Below are 24,074 nucleotides of genomic sequence, written 5' to 3'. Positions count from 1 at the left end.
TAGAACTGCCATACGATCAAGCAAGCCATAATTCGAAGAGATACACGCACCCCAATGTTCACTGCAGCGCTATTTGCAATAGCCAAGATATGGAAGCAACCTAAATGTCCATCAACAGAGGAGTGAATAAAGATGTATATATAAACTTCCATATATACAATGGAATATTAGTCATAAAAAAGAATGAAATAATACCAACTGCAACAACATGGCCGGACCTAGAAACTGTCATACTAAGCAAACTTAGTGAAAGAGAGACATCATGCAATATCACCTATATGTGGACTCTAAGGGGAAAAAAGGGTATGATGAACTTATTTGCAGAACAGAAACAGATTCGCAGACTTTGAAAAACTTATGGGTACCAAAGAGGACAGGTTGGGGGTTTGGAGGGATGGACTGGGGGTTTGGGGCTGGCATATGCACACTGAGGTATATGGAACAATTGGCCAAGGGGGACCTGCTGTATAGCACAGAGAACTCTACCCAATATTTGTGATAATCTTTGTGGGAAAAGAATCTGAGAGAGAATGGATATGTGCATATGTATGACTGGGTCACTTGGTTGTACAGCAGAAAGGACCACAGCCTTGTCAACTAACTACACTTCAATAAAATTTTAAAAAGACTATAAAATACAATAAAAATAACTGCTAGTAAAATAAAATGTAGAAAACAATGATATGAAAATATAGACCCCAATTTTTATTATTAGATTTCAAAGGCATATAATTATATTTAAATAAATATAATCATCACATACATAATATGAGAAAAATGTTTCTACACACTCATTCTCAATTATCAATCTTTTTTTCAATTCTCAATCATCTTTTTTTTAACTTGTCTTAATGCTGACTGGTAACAAAAATTGGGAGATCAGCAATTCTAAGTAATGCTGATTTATAACACATATAGCATTTATGTAAATTAAAATATGTAGCACAAAAGAATAGCCATGTTTTTTTTTTTTCTTTTTAGGGCCGTGCCCGCGGCATATTCAGGTTCCCAGGCTGGGGGTCAAATCAGAGCTGCAGCTGCTGGTCCACACCACAGCCAAAGCAACGCAGGATCCGAGCCACGTCTGCGACCTACACCACAGCTAATGGCAATGCCAGATCCTTAACCCACTGATTTGAGGGATCAAATCCGTGTCCTCATGGATGCTAGTCAGATTGGTTAACCGCTGAGCCAATGGGAACTCCTGCCCATGCTTTTTAAGAATACGTACAAATAAAAAATGCATCAAATCAATTACAATGGTTGTTTATTAAGGGATTAAAGGGAAGCCAAGAAAATTTGAATACAAGACTCAATCAATCAAGAGTGACCCAGCACAGAAGAATGTGAATGGTGTGATAAAAGCATGACTAACTCTGAGTTCCCGTGGTGGCACAGCAGAAACAAATCTGACTAGCATCCATAAGGTTGCAGGTTCGATCCCTGGCCTTGCTCAATGGCTTAAGGATCCAGCGTTGCCATGAGCTTTGGTGTAGGTCACAGATGCAGCTCGGCTCCCATGTTGCTGTGGCTGTTGAATCAAAAGACCTCTGCCCTATAGTTCATGACCTGAAGCCATGGTTTCAGTGCATCTGTACCAGTACCTTCCTTTCTGGAATCTTCCCTCTGTGGATTTTCCAAAATGTGTGACCGTGCATAGCTATTTTGTACTTAGCCTCCCTATTGTGTGGTGTCTGAGTTTTGTATGCCCAGGAAGGTAAAGGGAAGGCCTGGTTAATAATTATCTGTGATTTGCGTTGTGCAGAAAAGTAACCTGTCTCTATGAGGCTCCAAACTCTTTGTTACACTTTAAAGTAGGGGTTGTGGGATGGAAATCCTATCAAATCAGATTGTGATAATCATCATATAGCTATAAATGTAATAAATTCATTGAGTAATTAAAAAAAGGAGAAAATAAAAAAGTGGATTTTTTTAAAAAGTTGATATTTCAAGATGATTCTTTCCATTTCTATTTTATTGATGAAGACATGATACAGTTGACTCTGGAAGTGTATCTCTTGCTTTGTTTTTTAAGCTGTGGCCCTTCAATGTATGTATTATGGACACTCACAAATCACAGAGCCCCAAAATGTTTATGTAAACATAGTTGATATTTTAGAACAAACCCTGGAAATATGATCAGGGGAAAAATCAGAAACTTTTGGACTTTCTCATATTTATTCTGTGTTTAGCATTTTTATCAAATTTTATAGATCAGTTGGGGAGAACAAATATGTACAAATAATGCATATAGCTCAAGATTTGTTCAAAATGTATATGCATATATTTTGCATAATTATCATCATAGGATTGTTTTTCCATCTTAAAAATTCACTTATATATTTGTAAATGTAGAGATAGTATGCTTATTATGCAATCATTGCATTTTATTCCATTGTCCTAATAAAACACCTTGCTTGTTCAGGCTTCCACTGTTAAATATTTTCTGAATTTCCCACTGCTACTAAGTATACAGTTGGATTTCTATATATAGCTATTTTTTCTTCAAAAATAATTTTCTTGGGATAAATCATTGGCGTGATGGTCTTGCCTTAAAACACATGAATATTTCCGTAACTCTTCCAATGACCAAATTGCTCATCTAAAGGATTTCGTAGATTCTCAAAGGGAAAACTGCACACATTCTGAGTTTAGAAGTAGTTTGGAACATAAGGGGGTGGGAACAGAGACAGTTGAAGGCAAGATGGAAAACAGGAAGAAGGCGATTGCCCTTGTCCATTGCGAGAGCTGTAGATCCCCAACTAGAATGGCAGCAATGGGTATGGAGAAGGGAATGAATATAATAAATATTTAGGAGGGGAATTTGACAGGCTTGATGATATGCAGAAAGAGGAATAAAGACTTAGTCCTAGTCTTTTGAAACTTGAGAACTGAGTGGACTAGAACAGTATTGGGAGAAAGCAGGATGCTATATGCCCACATAGGGGCTAGTCCAATGAAGGCAGTCAATAAATGTTAGTGGAATGAAGGGTTCCTGCACACATGAATGAATGAATCAATGCTCCCATTTTCCCAATGCCTCATGAGTATTTGGTTGTACACCTAGAAGCTGACTTTCTGTTTTTTATCTCCTCAATAGGAGACTTCTAAAATTTGGACTCATGAGAACAAGGAAGTGAGAGAATTAGGAAAGAAATTGTGAAAAGGAAGAGACTCCAAAGCCGATGCTCAGGTCTTCAGAACCAGATCCTCCCCTCATAAAATTAGTCAATTACTTTTCCCTGTCAGCCTGATGTCAACTTAGGTCGATTCAGCTATTCCTTACAGAATGTTGGCTATTCCTGATCTCTGGCTGCTGAAGTAATGGCTTCATTCCACTTCACTCATTGTTCACAGTAAGGGGCTGGCCAGGCACCTCCCTTGGGCTCTCTGCTCTGAGCTGGAGTCCTCTCCAAACACTGACATATGGCCACAGGAGTCTGAAGCTAAGAGGCTTCTCCGGGTGAATCCCTAAACAGCCTTATATCTCCAGCCTCACTCTGGGTACCATTCATGAATGCTACTCAAAGTTGCACTTTGAATACCTTAGTTATGTGATTGTGGCTTGTGTTTGTTTTTATATCAAATTTTGTCATTTGGGGTTGCTATATTTTTCTGTATTTGTCTTATAACCCCTGGAGGGCAAAAGCCAGGATTTGTGTTTCCTTCGTAACTTCCCAAGAGTCAGGTAGAATGTTTAGCATAAAGTGAAGACGAAACCCAACTGTAATTATACATTGAAGGAAAGCGATAGTTTTTAATGGTCAAAAAAAAGGTATCATATATCTAGCCTTAGGAAACAAAAGATTTATTGAAATGGTATGTAGATAAATTATCACCAGCATAAAACTGTTAGTGGAGTTTTCAATATGGGTTCTTTTTACTCTTAAAATGAAGTGACGCGTTTTGCAAGTCCATTGTCCCACAGGAAAAATATTATATTTCTCTGTTCAGATAAAGTCCTTTAAAAAAAGTAAATCATTTTGGAAATGTTCTTTTAGATGTCTCCAGCCTATGACCAAAAAAATATATATGTATTAAAAAGATACAATTCTTTCCATTTAAAATAACAATTAAATATGAATAATTTAGGGGTAGTAAACATGGAAAAAATACTTAGGCATTTGACATGCTAGAATTTGCCCCCATTTAATTAGCATATACTTAATATTTAAGAAATAATTTTTAAAAATCACCAAGACAAAATAATGCATGATCATTACAATGCAAAACACCACAATAATTTTATTACATATTTAGGAAATGAGCCAAAACAATAGCTCATCAAATAAACAATGTTTAAATAATTCTGCCTTCAGCCATTTGGGACTATAGCCCGAAGTGAGTTTTAATGGCCATTCAAGGCTAACTGCCGTTAATAAAAGACTTAAAATTAATAAACACCGTCAGAGAAAATGGGAAGACAATTTCAAAAACGTTTCTTTCTTTCTTTTTTTTTTTTTTTTATTTTCCCACTGTACAGCAAGGGGGTCAGGTTATCCTTACATGTATACATTACAATTACATTTTTCCCCCAGCCTTTGTTCTGTTGCAACATGAGTATCTAGACAAAGTTCTCAATGCTATTCAGCAGGATCTCCTTGTAAATCTATTCTAAGTTGTCAAAAACGTTTCTGAATTTTATGGGCTAATAGAATGAACAGGTACGTCTCAAGGTCAGTGACTTAGTCATATTCTATTTCAACGTGGTGGTCTGGTCTGACCTGTTTGGCTCCCCCAAGGCTGTGCTGTTGTCCATCTTCGATGGCAATTCTGTTATATGGGATCAACTTCATGGTGGTTTTCTTCATGGAATACCACCGGGATTTCCAAGTGGCCCAAATAATGCCATTATCATAACCATTAGGAGTAGATGCTTTTGAGTAAGTGCCCCCTAGAAAAATCATAGACACATGGATCATTGCCTTTGAATCTCCACACCCCAGAGAGTCTATAAGGAATTGTCTACTATGAAGTCCATTGTCATGGACATCAGATTTATTTTTTTATTATTTATTTTATTTATTTTTTTCTTTTTAGGGTCACGCCTGCGGCCTATGGACGTTCCCAGGCTAGAGATCCAATCAGAGCTGCACCTGCCAGCCTACACCAGAGCCACAGCAATGCAGGATCCGAGCCACGTCTTCCACCTACATCACAGCTCACAGCAATGCCAGATCCTTAACCCACTGAGCAAGGCCCGGGATCGAACCCACATCCTCGTGGATATTAGCTGGGTCCATTAACTGCTAAGTCATGAAGCGAACTTCTTAAGTAGCTCTTAAGAGGATCCCAAGTCACCTCTTGGCTAGGACTGTGCCCTCAGGAGGTCAGCCTGCTGGTCTTAATGGATGTGAGCTCCCCCAGGCTTCACTGCTGGGGAGTAACAGTACTGTGTCAGTAAGTAAAACCAGTGTTCAGAGTGATTCCGGCCTTAGACTGATCTATACCTCGCCCTCCTCCCATCCCAAACTAAGTGTTCCCATGCCTCAGGCTGGACTTCTCTGAAGCTCTCATGGACCCCTGCCCTCACCAGCACCGCCCTGCTCTTCACTTCATTCCTCCAGATACCTTCTCACTACTCACTGGTTGTATCTGAGACATGGCTCGTGGGAAGCTGAGCCAGGCTACTGTGTTAACGAGTGTCAGCACAGCAGTGTTAGCCCATCCAGATCATGTATCTAGTAAGCCTAGAGAGACACCAAAGTATCAACTCTGATGGAAGCATAATGGACATCACTGGATTGTTTGCGGCAGGTGAATTTCTTGTAGAGGGACCAATTTCAGGGATAAGGTAGCATTACCCAACTCTGGTTTAAAATGAAGAGCTATATAATGTGTTCCCATTGTGGCTCAGCAGAAACGAATCTGATTAGCATCCATGAGGACGAGGTTTGATCCCTGGCCTTGCTCAGTGAGTTAAGGATCCAGTGTTTCCATGAGCTGTGGTGTAGGTCACAGATGCAGCTCGGATCTGGCATTGCCGTGGCTGTGGCATAGGCCAGTGGCTACAGCTCCCATTCGACGTCTAGCCTGGGAACCTCCATATGCTGCAGGTGTGCTCCTAAAAAGACAAAAAGTAAAATTAAATTAAAAAGTAAAAAATAAAATAGAGCTATATAAAAAGCTTCCAATATCGCTACTCATTGTTTCTTACTTCCTTACATTTATTTGTTACCTTTTATAAAAAACATAATCTCTACACAAATTAATGTATCTAAGGAAGGAAGCCATACCTGGGTAATAAACTCCATTGAGGTGGCCAGCATGACACTTGTTCATCCACCAACCAGATCCATCCTGTTCAGCACAGTTCCCATCAAATTTGTCATTGTCATTGTCCCAGGTACTGAACTGCATGCCATTGTGGGATGTGAGAAACTTGTCTCCAGAATCATCGCCAAAATCATAGCCATCAAATGCGTCTCCGGCATCTCCCCCAAGGAAGTAGGCGTATGTCATGCGGTACTTGTCACTTTCAGGTCCCACCCTGAACGTGGAGTAGTCGGCAGTACTACAGAGACAGAGGAGAGACTTTAGACCCTGAGCCTCAAGGAGCATCTCCCAAGTTCCCTCTTTCACAGAACTATTGTTTGGAATTTTTAACTTTGCTTCTTAAATCTGAAATGTGCTCACTGAAAAAATTTTCGGCAAATCTGGCAAGGAAGGGACAATGACAAGCTCCACCCAGGATGGATATAGAAACCTTCAGGGAAAATGAAAAATTTCAGCCATATGAATGATTTTTTTTTCCCTAGAGGATCCTATTATCCAATCCAGACATGTGGATGAATCTAATTTCATATATTCCACTTCCATCTCCATATTTAGCATGTATACCCGGCTCTCATAAACCACATTCATTATCTGACAGTGAGTGACTATGGATTAATGCAGCAAGCTTGAAGGAGCTACAGTTCCATGAGCCACTCAAACCATCTAAAGGGAGAGCTCCTCCAGGGGTCCTCCCTTCCCAAGAAGGAGTTTCCTTGGAAATCACATAAAAGAGGTGGTCCCAGAGTTCCCGCTGTGGCTCAGCAGGTTAAAAACCCAACTAGTATCCATGAGGACACAGGTTCAATCCCTTGCCTCCCTCAGTGGGTTAAGGATGTGGTGTTGCCATGAGCTGTAGTGTAGGTTGCAGATGCGGCTGGATCCAGTGTTGCTGCAGCTGTGGTATAGGCTGGCGGATGCAACTCTGATTCGACTCCTAGCCTGGGAACTACCATATGCCTCAGGTGTGCCCTAAAAAAACAAAACAAAACAAAAAGAGGTGGTCCCTGTGTGGTCTAAAAAACATGAGCTGTTAAGATCAGAGAGGGATTCTTCTCTGGGGAAACACTGAATAAGCACCAGAATTCTATGGCATATAGGGGAGAATGGCCCTGGTGCATGAACAGAGATTTCCAGAAAACAGTTAGCTTCTGCCTCTATCTCCAATACTTGGGACAAGGGAGATATTCTCACAGGAGAAGGTCTACAGACTCTGGAACTTTCTGCTTAAAAACTGAAAAAGTAAAAATACGTGTTTGGGCCACATACTATTTCATCATGTCCTGGACATAGCAAGAGAGTTGAATACTGTTTGGGGTTTTTGTTTGTTGTTTTGTGGTTTTTTTAAGGCTGCACCTGCAGCATATGGAAGTTCTCAGGCTAAGGGTCAAATGAGATCTGCAGCCATGCCAGACCCAAGCCACATCTGCAAACTACATGGCAGCTTGTGGCAATGCTGGATCCTTAACCCACTGAATGAGGCCAGGGATCAAACCCGAATTCTCACTATATTGAGTTCTTAACCCACTGAGTCATAACGGGAACTCCTGGATGTTGCTTTGAATTTTAATTAAGTATGCTATGCTCAAAGTGCCCAGACAGCTCTGCATGTAGAGGGGGGCGCTAGTTCACTAAAGAAGCCAGCTAGGAGAGTTCCCTGGTGGCACAGTGGGTTAAGGATTCAGCATCATCACTGCAGCAGCTTGGGTTGCTGCCTTGATGAGGGTTTGATTCCTGGTCTGGGAACTTCCACATGCTATGGGAATGGCCAAAAATAAAAAAAAAAAAAAAGGATCCAGCTGATTTAAAGGTAGCTCATGTATTTGACCCACTGGGAAATGCAAAGAGGCTAGATTCATTCTTCCAGCAGAATAATCATTAAGAGGATGGCTGTAGAGTTAAACTGCCTGAGTTTAAATCCAACTTTATCATATACCAATGATAGAACCTTGGAAAAGTTAATATGTAAAAGGGAACTAATACTGGCTCCTGCCTCATGAGTCATTTGCATTAGATTGAATTATAATTTCCTGCTTAATTTCTGGTACCTATTAAATGCTCAGGAAATATTGGCTATTATTTTGTATGGTTCCTGGATAAGTGGATTGTACCAATACACTCAAAACCACCCAGATAGGACCTACAGGACTGTCCAAGAACCAAACCAGCTTCTAGGGAAAAATTTTTGGTTGGGCTTTTGCACTTGTCAAACTGTCCATTGTGAGCTGGAGAGCACTCGCTCCAGACCGTCTACCACAACAAGTTAGACGTCCTTTCTAAATAGTACCTGGTTTTGCCACTCCAGTCCTCCAGCTGCACTCTTAATACATAGGGGATAGCAGACTGTGTGGTTATCAGATGAATCTTCTCATTTCCCAGCCAAAATTCTGTGGTTCCAGTAGGAGACAGATGTCCAAACCCTTCTTTATATTGAATCCAGTTTTTCTTGAAATCCTCACTGCCGTCCACCCTCTGAGTACAGGTGGCAAGAAGAGAAAGTGGGTTACCAGTGCCCATAAAGAAAACGTTAGAAACATTCAGTCCAGAATATGGAGGGTATGGATTTCCTCATTTACTGAGTGACCCTGGACTAGCTGCCTCAGTTTTCTTACCTGTCAAATAGGAATAATGACACTTGCTTCTTCGAGTTATTGGGGGATTATACCAGAGAATGTAAAAATACTTAAAAGAATGGCTGGCACATGGTAAAATTATAAACTAGCAGTAGTTTTAAAAAGACTTCTAAAGGCTTTCTTCTTTTTAAATTTTAGTTGCGTAATATAAAAAGTTAATATAATGCTCATTTTTAAAGAAAAATTGAAATGTAATAGATAATACTAAGTAGTAAAGATGAAAGCCATAAAATTGGGATAAAGTATAGAATAAATTTCCTATTTGTCTCAGCATATTTTCCATTCCACTTCTCCAGTGGGAGTCACAATCTGTTTCTTAAGATCCATGTTATAATAATCTGTGTGAATGTAATTGTGTGTAAATGTATGTATTTTATTCTGTAAAAAATGAATAAATAAATAAATAAATAAATAAATAAATAAATAAATAAATAAAAAGACTTCTAGGGAGTTCCCATTGTGGCTCAGCAAAAACGAATCGGACTAGTATCCATGAGAACACAGGTTTGATCCCTGCCCTCGTGCAGCGAGTTGAGGATCTGGTGTTGCCATGAGCTGTGGTGTAGGCTGCAGATGCGGCTCAGATCTGGCGTTGCTGTGGCTGTGGCACCAGTTTGACCGCTAGCCTGGGAACTTCCCTATGCTGAGGGTGTGGCCCTAAAAAGCAAAAGCAAAAAAAAAGCAAGATAAATAAATTAGTTAAAAAGACTCCTAGAGGACTCCAGAACTCTAGCTGGATTTTGCTGGTTCTCAGCTGAAGATGGAGACATCAGGCTCTTGCTGAATCTATTCCCCCCACACACTCCCCCGCAAGTGCTCCCATCACTCGCTTTCTCTGAGCGCCCCCTGCAGGAAGATTTGTAACAGTGGTCAAAGGTAAAGAGAACCAGAAGCCAAGAGGATTTGTAGTGGGTGCCTGGGCCTGCAGAGGCAACAGAGGATCCTGGTCTTGGAACAGCCCAACTGTGTCCTCTCGGGGACATCATCTTCTTGCGATGGGCAGCCCTAGGCCTGGATGTACCTGTCCAAAGAGGTCCCTTCGAGTTCTTTGTCACCCTGACAGTGCGATTATGTGCCATCATGAATTTACAGCAGCAGGGAGAAGAGAAGCAAAGCGCAGACTGAAACCAAACCCCATCCTGGCTCTGTTAGTATTAGTTATGTGACCTTGGGCAAGTCATTTAACCTCTTGTGCCTAAGTTTCCTCTTCTGTAAATAAGGATAAGAGGGCCAAGACTACCGCCAAGGAAAGTTGTGAGGGTCGATTGGGTTAATACTCCCAAGGTGCTTAGAAAAATATCTGGCAGGACAATTGGGTGTTTATGAAATACACCTGGGTAGGGAAAATACCTTCTGAAACACAGTCCATCCATTTCCAGACCCATCAATTTCACAGTAGACTAAGAACTTCTTCGGAGCTTTCAGAGGTTTGATAAAGTAAAGCCCACTCTCTCTGGCCCCCTTATTGGCAATTTCTTGACAATCTGAAAAAGAAGAAGATGATTTTACAGTGGTTTGAAATCCAGGTAAGACTGTACCAGCCTTGAAAGCAAAATTTTTTTTTTTTGTCTTTTTGCCATTTCTTGGGCTGCTCCCACAGCATATGGAGGTTCCCAGGCTAGGGGTTGAATTGGAGCTGTAGCCACCGGCCTACGCCAGAGCCACAGCAATGCAGGATCTGAGCCGCGTCTGCAACCTATACCACAGCTCACAGCAACGTCGGATCCTTAACCCACTGAGCGAGGCCAGGGACCGAACCCGCAACCTCATTGTTCCTAGTTGGATTCATTAACCACTGAGCCACGACGGGAACTCCTGAAAGCGAAATTTTTAACATGCTACAAACTATTCTTTTCCAGAGAAGTACTTCCTTACTTCTCACAGCATCATTCTTTTCAAATGATGTTTAACTACTCAAGAAAAGTCTCAGCAATTAGATTGTTTAGATTTAATGGCTAGACTTTTTGCAGTGTATTGTGTACGGGACAATACACACGATCTCCTTTATTTTTTATATTTGCTTTGATGAACTTGATCCCAATATAAATTTTCCCCTTACCTTTCCCAGTTGTGTCGTGTATTTTTACTGTATCTTGGCAAGGCTCCTGACACTTTGCTTCAAGCTGGATCACTTTCTGTTTCAGGCTAGTGATCTTTTGATTATTTGTATTGTAGATATCCTGTAAAAATCTATAAGCAAAAGAATAAGGTCATGATATTCCTTTCAGAGAAATACTTTTGTGTTTTCTTTGAAAAATACATCCTTATTTTCTCAAGAATTATTCCCAGATAAATAACTCCATTCTTGGAAAAAAAGGGTAAAATGATGTTACTAAAATTGAGGCGAATTAGAATTCTAAGGTTGTTGGAAAAGAAAAGAACAAGGTGCTTGTCAACAAACAATGTCATAGTAAGTGGCCATTTGATTTTTACCTTCTGCATAAAGGGCAGCAGGCCACAAAGTACATGAGTGATGAGCCTGATTAATAAGACTACCTGGGGGTTATTCTTAGGACAGAATATTCTCCGGGAAGGAAAGGCTTTGTTCAGTAATCCATGCATGCTGAGGCAGAATTCTTTTTTGCTTATGAATTTACCGAGGAGCTATTTACGAACTACCATCTGTAACTTAACAGGGGAAAACCATCTGTGACATTCTCTTATGTAAGAGAAAACAACAGACATTTTCCCTTTCTTCCTAAATGTTTTTATCTACACAGTTTCGGGAAAAGGTTGGGGAACGTAAAAACAATTTCTGCTTTTGTAAGTTCTCACTGGGTTGCTTGTACAGAAATGATAGAAAAGAAGCTCTAGTGCACAGACTATGGTTTCTTTGAAGGTACACGAGAGCCAAGGTTCTGGACTACTTTTTTTCTCTACTGGGTCTTAGGAAATTTCTGCACTGTAGTTTTCTCCTACTGCAATGATGGGCAATAATAATGCAAAAAATAATAACATTATCCCTCTGATATCAAAAAGAGGATAACCCCCTCCTGGGCTGCTTGGAAGATTGGAGAAACACTCCATCTTGGAGAGCAAAGGAAAACCCAAATGCCTTACCGAATTGTTGAGTCGTGTGTTGTAATCAAGTTTTCGTATTTCATAATTTCTTCCAACATTCTCTTGGAATCCTTGGTGGCACTTTGTATCCTATCTATAAGATGGGGTCAGAGACATAAAAAACACTCAAGCCAACAGAACCACTACAACAACAGCAAAAGAACCCCACAGATGATTTTCTCAGGCGGCGCTGGTCAGATTCTCACCTGGTTTTGATAGATCTTCAGGGTTATAGCTGATCTGGATGGCTTTGATCAGCTCTCTGGCTTCTGATGTTTTGTTCTCAACTTGATGTAGGATGCCCTCCAAATTCTGTAGATCCTTCTCTACAGTGTTTTGGTAAGTAGAGAGGAAACCTGCGATCCCACACATAGTTGGGCAGTAACTACCCTGAAAATATAATTTTAATACAGTGATTAAACTTTTTCATAAAACGCTACCTGAAATCTACTGTTTAAAAAAATAGGCAAAACCTAGACTATGCTTTTAAAAAAAAGTCTAAACGGGCCACACGGTATTTGCGAGAGAATTTCTTTTATTCCTCTGCCCTCCCCTCCAGCTCAAACGCAGCGAGAAACATAAAAGCTACTTACAAATCTCTCATCTAGGATGCAGCAATTTTCTCGGGTGGCAACATACTAGAGGAGGAAGACACAAACATTTCATGAGTTTATCACACATTTTCTTATTTGTAAGCTCTCCGTAGAAAACAGATATGTTTGGGGAACAGCGCACTTACTGCCAGGCATGTTGAAGAGAGCATTGAAAGCGTATAGAAGCTGAGGATTATTAAACTCCGAGGGTGCGAAGACCAAGTCATGGTGCTGAAGGGAGGTGCCCGGTCCTCCGAGCCCGGTAGAATCAGACGTGTGACCTCTGGGGCCCCAGTCGTCCCTGTATTTAAGCTCCGAGGATGGCAGGACCGCCAGTGGCTGGAGCTGGTCACGGGGCCCCCTGCCTAGGAAGGTGGGATGTTTCCCGGCTCTTTTTCCTCATCCTGGCCACCAACCAATGTCCAGTCAGGTTCCCAGATTTTGCACACAGGTTTAAGCTCCTCCTTTCTGGCTCAGCTCAACCTTTCTCCTCTGAAGCAAACTCTTCTGCAAAGGCTAGTGAAGCATTAGCCATCTGCCCTGAGGAGGGAGGGAGCCAGGGAGGCTCGGTGATGCAATGGCTTCCAGTACAGGCTGAGAGAGCAAACACCAAGCTGACCTCGACCACAGCACACCTGCCCCAACCCGAAGATGGAGCCTGGTATCATAACCCAAATACCCCAAATTCCCGCAACTTCCTTAGACCAGGGATGAGGTGATATCATTATTTTTAACCCGTGGCTCTGGCAGGTGGAAACTCTGAATGTGCAAGTATTGCCAGGAATGAATGACACTGGAAATCTAGTCCTGCCCCTCTGGGTTGACAATTTTCTTTTTTATTTTCTTTTTATTCTTTTTAGGGGCGCACCTGTGGCCTTTGGACGTTCCCAGGCTAGGGGTCGAATTGGAGCTCCAGCTGCTGGCCTACACCACAGCCACAGCAACACCAGATCCGAGCTGCATCTGCAACCTATACCATAGCTCGTGACAACACCAGATCCTTAACCCAGTGAGTGAGGCCAGAGATCGAACCTGCATCGTCATGGATACTTGTCAGGTTCTTAACCCACTGAGCCACAACAGGAACTCCTAGACCATTTTCCTTTTTAAAATTGAAATACAATTGACATGTAACATTAGTTTCAGGTATACTACATAATAATTAGATATTCGTATACATTATGAAATGATCAGCACAGTAAGTCTGGTTAACATCCATCACCACAGCTATAAAATGCCTTTTTTTCCTTGTGATGAGAACATTTAAAACATACTCTCTTAGCAACTTTCAAATATGCAGTATTATTAACTGTACAGTATTATTAACTATAATTGCCATGCTGTACATTATATCCCCAGAACTTATTTATAGATGGAGGTTTCTTTCTTTTGACTCTTCACCTGCTATTTCCATAGGATCTCGATTTGCAGTGGGCTTTTTCCAAGATGGTAGCCTGAGGACAATGTCCCCCTCTTTTTATTTTATTTTACTTTATTTTTTATATGTAATGATTTTTTTTCATTATATCTGGTTTACAGTGTTCCGTCAATGTTCTACTGTACAGCATGGTGATATTTTATTTTATTTTTTTAATCATTTTGATTGAGGTATATAGTTAATTTAAAATGTTGTGTTGGAATTCCCGTCATGGCTTAGTGGTTAACAAATCCGACTAGGAACCATGAAGTTGCGGGTTCAATCCCTGGCCTCACTCGGTGGGTTAAGGATCCAGCATTGCTGTGGCTGTGGTGTGGGCCAGCAGCTGCAGCTCTGATTCAACCCCTAGCCTGGGAACCTCCATATGCCACGGGTGCCACCCTAGAAAAGACAAAAAGACAAAAAAAAAAGTTATGTTACTTTCAGGTGTATAGCACCATGATTCAGTTTTATATTTATATACACACACACATATATGTTCATATATATGTATATATACACACATAATTTTTCAGATTATTTTCCATTATAGGTTATTACAAGATATTTAATACATTTCCCTGTGCAATACAGTAGGTCCTTACGGGTTCCTCTATTTTATTATATGGTGGTATGTATACGCTAATCCAGAAATCCTAATTCATCTCTATTTACCCATCCCCATTGATAACCATAAATTTTTTATGTCTTAAGTCTCTTTCTGTTTTGGAAATAAGTTCACTTGTATTATTTTTTAAATTCCATAGATAAGCGATATCATACAATATTTGTCTTTCTCTGTTTGACTTCACTTATTATGATAATTTCTAGGTCCATCCATGTTGCTGCAAATGGTATTTCATTCTTTTTTATGGCTGAGTAATATTCCATTACATATATTCTTATATATAATATTCCATTATATATATGATTTTATATAATACTCCACATTCTTTCTCCACTCTTTATATAATACTATATATATATATATATATATATATATATATATATATGTATATATATATATGCCACATCTCTTTCTCCATTCCTCTGTTGCTGGACATTTAGGTTGCTTTCACAGCTTGAATTGTAATAGCGCTGCAGTGAACACCGGAGTGTATGTCTCTTTCTGAATTAGAGTTTTTGCCAGGTATATGCCCAGGAGTGGGATTGTGGGATCACATGAAAATTCTCTTTTTAGTTTTTTAAGGAACCACCATACTGTTCTCCACAGTGGCTGCACCCATTTACGTTCCCACCCACAGTGTAGCACGCCTTGGAGCCCCACTCTCCCCACAAAGTGGAAGCACCAGCTGGTGTGGCACCACACCTGCCGCAGAGGGAAAGAGGTCAGGAACCTACTTTGTTTTTCCTGAGGCTCCTTCTAGTTATCTCAGAGGAAAGCCTGGATACAGGAGGCAGGAGCTAGGAAAATCCACGTCCCATAATGCGACTAGGAGCATAGCTGGAGGAAAAAGGGCAAACTTAGCACTGCTGAGAGTCCTTTGTCACTCTGCCCCTAGAGTTTCCTTATATCTTGGACAACTTGTTTATCATCATCTCCTATTGATAATTTACAGTTATGCACTATCATTACCCCTCCTTATTATCTGTGATTTCCTTCTCTGAAAGCAAGCTCACTTCAGATTTTGATTAAATATTTAGTGGAAGAAGTACCTCTTCATACTTTAATGTTTACATCTAAACCTTTACGAAGGAAAAATTATTTTGACTTGAAACAAAGGTAAATGTTTGTAAATATTCAATACTTATTATAACAAAATGAATACATCAAAACCAGATTTCTTGGAGTTTCCATTGTGGCTCAGCAGGTTAAGAACCTGACATAGTGTCTAGGACTATGCAGGTTCAATCCCTGGCCTTTCTCAGTAGGTTAAGGATCTAGTGTTGCCACAAGCTGTCAGCTGGTGTTGCCGCAGCTACAGCTCGGATCTGGTGTTGCTGTGGCTGTGGTGTAGGCCAGCAGCAGCTCCTGATTTGACTCCTAGCCTGGGAACTTCCATATGCTGCAGGTACGGTTCTACAAAGAAAAACAAAACAGATTTGTTGCCTTTCCTTTCCTCCTTCATAGTTAGCTCTCTGACTTCCCACTTATTGCCAGTCACATCACTGTATTACTAACCAATTAAAGTCTCACAATCTTCCTCATCCTCCTTATTAATTCATCTAATCAGAGGTCGAAACTTTTCGTTAAAACTACTTTCTCCCTGTCACTCCCGTTATTGCCATTTTCTATTTTTATGGCCAAAATTCTTTTTTTATTTTTTATTTTATTTTATTTTTTTAATTTTAAATGATTTTTTTGTTTTCCATTATAGCTGGCTTACAGTTCTGTCCATTTTCTATCCATGGCCAACATTCTAAAGACCCCCTTATTTCTTATCCAGACTGCTTGGTCTACACTGCCTGCAACTGATTTCCCTTCCTCCACTCCAGTCACTTCCTGCTCCAGATTGTTTGTCACACTGCTGACAGATCATCTTTCTAGACGTGCAGCTCTGATTATGACAGTGACCTGCTCGAAAACCTCAGACGACTCCCTATCTCCCATCACAGTGAAAGCAAGCATCATAAATGTCCCCTCCTATCATTGCTATTTTTTCTCTCTTGATTCTGTTTCCTACATCCTCTGGTGTAACCCAGTTGGATCATATAACATCCCATCTTGCCCCATCTCTACCCTGTGTTTCCTTTTTTCCATGCTGCTCCTTGCTGGATTGCCTTTCACACACACTCCTGCATCACACAAAATCTTACATAGCCTTACTGTCCTGTTTCTTGATTCCAGCTTCCCCCTAAACCAAAACCCAAACCCTGGCAGTTGGCTCCACCTCTTCCATCAAATTTATAGCAGCCTTGTATTGTATATACACATGTCACATCCACTTCAGTAGATTTTAAACTGACTTTCATGGCTACTGCCCCTAGCGCAGCAATAGTTAACACTCCATAGTGATTTGAAGACACTAAATTGAATTGGGCTGGAAGTAAGGCTTGAAAGTTCCCATTTCTAATAGCTCTCAAACTTCCATGTTGCAAAAATAAATGACTTTGGCAAATGTATTTATATAAAAGTTAAGGAATAATCACTCAGAAAGCAGCCACTGGTAAAGATAAATGTATACAAAGTACGAATTAGAGGAGTTCCCTTGTAGCCTGTTGGTTAAGGAGTCAGCATTGTCACTGCTGTGGCTCGGGTTTGACCCCTGGCCCAGGAATTTCTGCCTGGGTGTAAATTTCATCTCTAGAGCTTGCTGTCTGTGTCTCTGAGGACAAGTTACTTAATTTCTGAGGGTCCATATCTGTGTTCATAACATAGAAATAATAGTTATAATATCGTACCTACTCCATTGGACTCTTACCAGAATTCAGTGAAATGATGCATTGAGCACATTGCCTGATTCAAAGAAAGTGTTATATGAGGCTTATGAATTATCAAATGCTTTAAAGTGACAGTTGGAATTTGCATAAATAGGTAGTTCCTTGCAAGGAACTGAAGTTCCCATTGTGGCTCAGCAAGTTAAGGACCCGACGTTGTCTCCATGAGGATGTAGGTTCGATCCCTGGCTTCACTCTGGCATTGCCACAAGCTGTGCTGTAGGCCGGCAGCTGCAGCTCCAGTTCAACCCCTAGCCTGGGAACTTCTATATTCCCCCGGATGTGGCCCTAAAAAGAAGAATTACACACATGCACACACATACACACACACATCAAAGAATTGTAAGAGGGACCATTACTGATAGATATGGTTCATGGGGAGCAAGCTGTGTTGTTTGGCTCTAGAAAGTCTTCAGTATAAAATCTGTGGCAACTTAACTGCAGGCTGATTCTACAAGGCTCCCCAGAGGAGAGAGCATCTTTTTATCTAATTGAAGTGGAAACACACCCCCCCATCAGAGAGGAAATGATATATTTATTTTTATTTTTATTTTTTGTCTTTTTGCCTTTTCTTGGGCTGCTCCCGAGGCATATGGAGATTCCCAAGCTAGGGGTCTAATCGGAGCCGTAGCCGCCTGCCTACGCCACAGATACAGCAATGCGGGATCCGAGCCACGTCTGCAACCTACACCACAGCTCACGGCAATGCCGGATCCTTAACCCACTGAGCAAGGCCAGGGATGGAACTTGCAACCTCATGGTTCCTAGTCGGATTCGTTAACCACTGAGCCATGACGGGCACTCCAGAGAGGAAATGATAATAGAAATAGACTGCTTGCCTTATGGAAAGGTGTAAGCATGTCAGACATGGTCTGTCATCATTGTGGTTCTTTTTGCTGAAGATCATAAAATATTGATTTCTTGAATTCAAGGTAACAATTCATAACTGTGTGTTAACTCTTATGCATGCATGTAATATATATAATATAACCTCATCTGCAAGGTTGCTAAACACTTACATTGAGGAAATTCTATCCTATCCAGGTTTAGAAGTGTAATATATTCTGTTTTGTTGCTGACTCACATTGGAATCAGAGGTGTATTATCACAATTTTATAGAAAAGCCTTGTTTTCTTTCCTTCCTTACTTCTTTCCTCTTTCTTTCTTTCCCACAATCCCAGGTCCTACATCAGAATACCATCAGATAAGATTCTCTCTGAGAGAAAATAGTCAACAGTGACTTAGTGACCCACGCTGGCCTTGCATTCAGTCACTCAGGTTTATTAAATTTTAACGAGCTGTTCTCTTCCATGTTTGGAATGATTTTTTTTTCTCTGATAAATCATGAATGATTAATGGATTCTAGGAAGAGTATTTCTTAAATCAAATATCCTCTACTTCCTGGTTGGTTTTTCTGAGAAAATAGCATAGGTAACATTTAAGCCCAAATAATCAATTTATTTAATTCGGAGGTCAGTGGGCTTGCTTATTGACATAATAATTTCCCGAATCGCCTGTCCGCCCACATTTTGTGCTCTGATTTGAAAACATAACATCTAGCACTGCGAGTCTCCGTGCATATGGATTGTTCACTTTGTGGGCCCCTTTTGTGTTTTGTTCATCTCTGCTCCAAAATTATTTGCTGACTTTGACTTTGATTATGTAGTGTTATTCAAACTTCCTGACCTGTAGCAAAGGACATAGGCCTGAAGGAATAATGAAAGAACCACTGATTTTTGTGCACCTTTTTTTTTTTTTTTTTTGATGCCATGGTGGAGTTTAGTTGATGCTATTTTGTATATTCTTTCATTGAATCCTTACCCCAAGCCTCAGAGGTAGCTTAGATGATCTGCATCTTATGAACAGAGAGAGTCTTTGAGAGGTTATGGTGATACACACAAGGTCTCTGCCAGAAGAGGGTTCCAAACTCATAGGCCCAATGCCTGTACTTGTGATCAAGACTGTGAATATGAGCACAAAGCCCTTGATCTAAGGTGATGTACAGATACAAAACATTACTATGAGAATCAAAGTTATTCACTGATGGAATGGGTTCATAGAGGAGTTTATGGCTTTTAAAAATAGCAGGTGTTAGAAATGATCACGCTGAGTGAAGTTAGTCAGACAGTGAGACACCAACCCCATAGGCTACCACTTACACGTGGAATCTAAAAAAAGGATACGATGAATGTCGTTGCAGAACAGATCCTGACTCACAGACTTTGAAAAATGTATGGTTTCCAAAGGAGACAGGTTGGGGGGTGGGGTGGGCTAGGGGGAATGGGCTGGGGGTTCGGGATGGAAATAGTATAATATTGGGTTGTGATGCTTGTTGTACAACGTTGTAATAAAATTCATTGAGTTAAAGAAAAAATTAAAAAATAAAAAATAGCCTGTGTATAGTCTATGTGTGTGTGATTGTATGAACATGAATTTACGTCTATCTAGCTTTCCTGAATTAGAAACAAAGTGGGCTGTTAGTTTTTCTCGAACCTAGATTTTAGTTATTCCACAACAGTTATTGTTTCAGTCCAGTTTTAGATGGACACAGTTTTTCAATGCTGATCACATGGTTCAAATGTAACAGGCCTTGATGAATGGAATTTTCTCAGTAACTTAAACTTATAGGCAGATGCCTCTATTGGGTGGTTGGTCCAAGGAAGCTCAAATCAATGCCGATGATGATATGTCTATTTTTCTTTTTTTTGTTTGTTTGTTTGTCTTTTTGCCATTTCTTGGGCCACTCCCTCAGCATATGGAGGTTCTCAGGCTAGGGGTCTAATCGGAGCTGTAGCTGCCGGCCTACACCACAGCCACAGCAATGAGAGATCTGAGTCTCGTCTGCAACCTACACCACAGCTTATGGCAACGCTGGATCCTTAACCCACTGAGCGAGGCCAGGGATCGAACCCGCAACCTCATGGCTCCTAATCGGATTCGTTAACCACTGCGCCACGACGGGAACTCCTGTCTATTTTTCTAATAAGTAAATCACTTATAGATTAAGCTAAATTTATAGCCTGACTCCTCAGAATTGGATTTCCTCAAAATAGGCAGAGAGAAATGACCTCTTGACCCTGTTGAAAGTCAGTCTAACCTAGGAGTAAAAACATCCCACTACCGTAAACTAAGTTGTCTGTTAGAATATTTGTTTTGTTTATAAGAATATCCCAGGGAAAGGGAAAGTGAAAATATTTTCTTGAGAGTCTATGTGCTTTCAGTTTCATTATGTAAATCAAAGACAGAAAAACAACATGGAAAATGGAATCTCGGTGGGGGTAGGGCAGGGGTCACAGGTTGGGTTCCCAGCTTCTTAGTTTTACAAAGAAGGCTCCATTGGATATATCAGTTGGGGCATCTGGCTGAGGGGCAGAGGTGTTCAAAGACAGCTATGGATGGGATTGAGGAAATTTAGCAACTGAGTGCATGAAGAGAGAAGGATTATTCTCATCTGAATTACATCCAGAGCCAAAAATGGCCAAGAATCTGCCATTTTTAATACTGGCTGGAGAACAAGGAAAGTGCTCAGGCTGCCCTGGATTGACGCAAATTGGGATGGAGACGTTAGCTTTAAAAGGTCGCCAAATTCTGTTACTGAATTCCTGGTTGGTTTGTTTATTTGTTCCTATCTTCATGAAACTTGGAACATGAGATCCCTTACCCTATGAAAGAATTCTCACCACAAATTTTCATTCCTCTGTGAGAGAAACTCTGGGCATTTTGTCCAGTAAGTTATCTCTGGAGAAAAAAATATATATATATATTCCAAAAAAGGAAGGAAGGTCAGAAGACTAGAAAAGGCTATCAGATCAACAAAGTAATTCATCTTCTCTCAATGCCCACACTGACTTTAACTTTCAATCTTGAGTGAGGGCAAATAAACTTTTATAAGACTTGTACCTTTGTTTTAAATGCTAACTGCTGGGGTTAGTTTTCTACTGCCTTTCCATTCCACGTTAGGCCCATAAACAACACACTGTGTATAAAGGCTAACTTCTGGAGTTCCCGTCATGGTGCAGTGGTTAGCAAATCCGACTAGGAACCAGGAGGTTGTGGGTTTGATCCCTGGCCTTGCTCAGTGGGTTAAGGATCCGACATTGCTGTGAGCTGTGGTGCAGGTTGCAGAAGCGGCTTGGATCCCGTGTTGCTGTGGCTCTGTCATAGGTTGGTGGCTACAGCTCCGATTGGACCCCTAGCCTGGGAACTTCCATGTGCCAAGGGAGCGGCCCTAGAAAAGGCAAAAAGACAAAAAAAAAAAAGGCTAACTTCTTATTGACAGTGGAAAGGTCCTTAGTTCCTCCCCGAAGCATAGACTGCTGGGTATGTTTCACCTTGAGTGATGGCACAGTGACCTCTGCTCAGTAAATAAAGAGGATTTGTAAAAGCCCAAATATTTACTGACTGTTTTGCAAGGAAAACCAGAGTGTAAACTACGCCGTGGGTGGATAGCGATCATGCCAGCAGGTTCGTAAAGAACGGCCTGGCTGCAGGACTAACTAGGACAAGCTTATCCATTAAGAAACAAGAGGAGTCAAAATTCAGAACACTGTGTTTCATATTTTATAAACAACACAGAGGAACTATCACTCATCAAGATCCAGGAAAACTATTGCTTAACCCTGCATCTCTCTGGGTCAGAAAACCATCTGATATTCTCATTTTAGCCCTTCCCGTGGCTCACACCCGATATACTGCATTGGGTTAATTTTCCCCTGAGCACTTCATCGGGATTTAATTCCACATCACCTCCTTATGCGAGTGGAAGGCCCCTTCCTCACGCCCCTTCCTTGAGTCTTCTCACATGGTAAAGTGCTCTAAAGCTGACACACGGACTCTATAGAATTATCCTAAGAAAATTCCTGAAATAACGTTTCATCAACTCCGTCCCCTCAAAGCTGGTTACAGGTCACTGCACCTTTCCCATGATGCTCCTTGCTGGAGCTCAGAGCAGATGCTTACTGAACATGTACCATGTGCCAGCGCTCCTTGTCCCAGAGAGTGAGCAGCACAGACAAAATGCCTGCTCTCAAGAAGTGTCCACTCCAGCGGAGAGAAAGAGGCCATATTATGTTATGTCATATTATGTAATGTCGGCTGGTGACACAGGCTGTGACCAGGGCAGGTGGGGAGCCAGTGGTCTGAGGTCTGGTGATCGGGAAGCATCCTGCCGGGCACTGTGACTTTGCAGGTTTGTGGTGGGCCAGTCACAGAGTGCATAGCTGGCTCACCGCTGCCCCCTGCAGGCCCTCTGGAGACTGGACGGTTTGGACCAGCATGCATAGCTTTTTGATTGGGAGTTGTCAGAAATTTGACAAGCCCAGGGAAGTGACAGACTGAGAGTCAACTAGAGCCACCCTGTGAAAGTTAGCCCAGAGACACTAGAAGCACACCTACTCACCACTGCCGTGTCTGGGACCCCCTGATGGAGCTCTGGTGATGCCATTTTCCCCATCAAAATCCTCCATGGGAGTTCCCGTTGTGGCTCAGTGGTAATGAACCCAACTAGTATCCATGAGGACACAGGTTCAATCCCTGGCCTCACTCAATGGGGTTAAGGATTCAGCATTGCTGTGAGCTGTGGTGTAGGTCACAGATGCAGCTCAGATCCCAAGTTGTTGTGGCTGCTATAGCTGCAATTTGACCCCTCTCCTGGAAAATTCCATATGCTGAAGGTGTGGCCCTAAAAAAAAAAAAAGACCAAAATTAAAAAAAAAAAAAGCCTCCACGGACTCCTTATCCCCAACCCAATTAAATACAAACATCTCAGCCTTATATGCATTTATTTACTTATCTATGTATTTAGTTTTGGCCATGCCTATAGCATGCAGAAGTTCCCAGGCCAGGGACTGAATCTGAGCCACAGAAGTGACAATGCCAAGTCCTTAACCACTAGGCCACCAGGGAACTCTCTCAGCCTTGTGTTTAACCTTCTCTGCAAAAATATACCCAACATAATTTATTAGCCAGATCTCCTAGGTTGGATTGAGGTATCACAATCCCATAAAATGATAAGGTATTATTATAATCATGTAATAATTAATTAAAATACATTTTATGTAAGCCTCCTGAAGGCATGGGTTCTTATGTGCCATTATCTGCAGCACTTCAAACAGTATACTCAAGAAATACTCGTTGAATAAATAAAATATATAGTCACTAAAATATTACTGTATACTAAATACTACTGAAACAATAAAATAAAATATTGAAATACAGTTTGAGACAGAGCACATGGCCATGAAGGGGCTTACAAGACCAGTCAAAAAAAGAAAAGCCAGGGAGTTCCCATCATGGTAGAGCCGTAACCAACTCAACTAGTATCCATGAGGATGTGGGTTCAATCCCTGACCTCGCTCAGTGGGTTAAGGATCCAGTATTGCCGTGAGCTGCGGTGTAGGGTGCAGACGCAGGTCGGATCCTGCATTGCTGCGGCTGTGGTGTAGGCCGGCAGGTGTAGCTCTGATTCTACCCCTAGCCTGGGAACTTCCATGTGCCACACCTTCACCCCTAAGGAAAAAAAAAAGAAAAGGACAAAAAAATGAATAGAAAAGCCCACGTACATCAGGCTCGAAAGCACTTGTCGCAGAGAAGAACCTATTTTCAGCTGCAACAAGACTCTCAGGTTCCACAGGATAGGTCAGTTATAATCAGAGAGCAGCCTCTGGGAAGGAACCATGGTGATTCTGCTACAGCTGCAGG

The 24,074-nt window shown here is 41.2% G+C and overlaps 1 protein-coding gene across 2 annotated transcripts; it reads right to left on the bottom strand.

Moving 5' to 3' along the window:
* Positions 1 to 3,787: 3,787 nt before the first annotated feature.
* Positions 3,788 to 12,987, bottom strand: FGG (fibrinogen gamma chain). 2 transcript variants are annotated; one of them, XM_047799120.1, is made up of 10 exons: positions 12,706 to 12,987; positions 12,560 to 12,604; positions 12,173 to 12,356; positions 11,967 to 12,060; positions 10,966 to 11,096; positions 10,257 to 10,390; positions 8,561 to 8,745; positions 6,237 to 6,514; positions 4,725 to 4,894; positions 3,788 to 4,012 (listed from the first exon to the last, which is right to left on the bottom strand). In XM_047799120.1, exons 1-10 carry the CDS (start codon positions 12,784 to 12,786, stop codon positions 3,998 to 4,000), a joined length of 1,317 nt encoding a protein of 438 aa, XP_047655076.1. In that variant the 5' UTR covers positions 12,787 to 12,987; the 3' UTR covers positions 3,788 to 3,997. The 2 variants fall into 2 exon arrangements, with proteins under 2 accessions (XP_047655076.1, XP_047655075.1); XM_047799119.1 differs by lacking the exon at positions 3,788 to 4,012 and having other exon boundaries at positions 4,686 to 4,894; positions 12,706 to 12,830.
* Positions 12,988 to 24,074: the final 11,087 nt, after the last annotated feature.

Source organism: Phacochoerus africanus, chromosome 10, assembly GCF_016906955.1.
Source record: "Phacochoerus africanus isolate WHEZ1 chromosome 10, ROS_Pafr_v1, whole genome shotgun sequence".
Classification (NCBI taxonomy): domain Eukaryota; kingdom Metazoa; phylum Chordata; class Mammalia; order Artiodactyla; family Suidae; genus Phacochoerus; species Phacochoerus africanus.
Note: the sequence above shows the minus strand (reverse complement) of the source record. Positions and strands in the feature narration are given on the sequence as shown.

Excerpts from the sequence above, each read along its gene's own strand:
- FGG (XM_047799119.1), bottom strand. The coding sequence starts at position 12,786 with ATGACTTGGTCTTCGCACCCTCGGAGTTTAATAATCCTCAGCTTCTAT. Across the intron at positions 12,357-12,559 it reads GCATCCTAGATGAGAGATTT|GGTAGTTACTGCCCAACTAT; the intron begins GTAAGTAGCTTT and ends TTATATTTTCAG. Across the intron at positions 12,061-12,172 it reads TGAAGATCTATCAAAACCAG|ATAGGATACAAAGTGCCACC; the intron begins GTGAGAATCTGA and ends CCCATCTTATAG.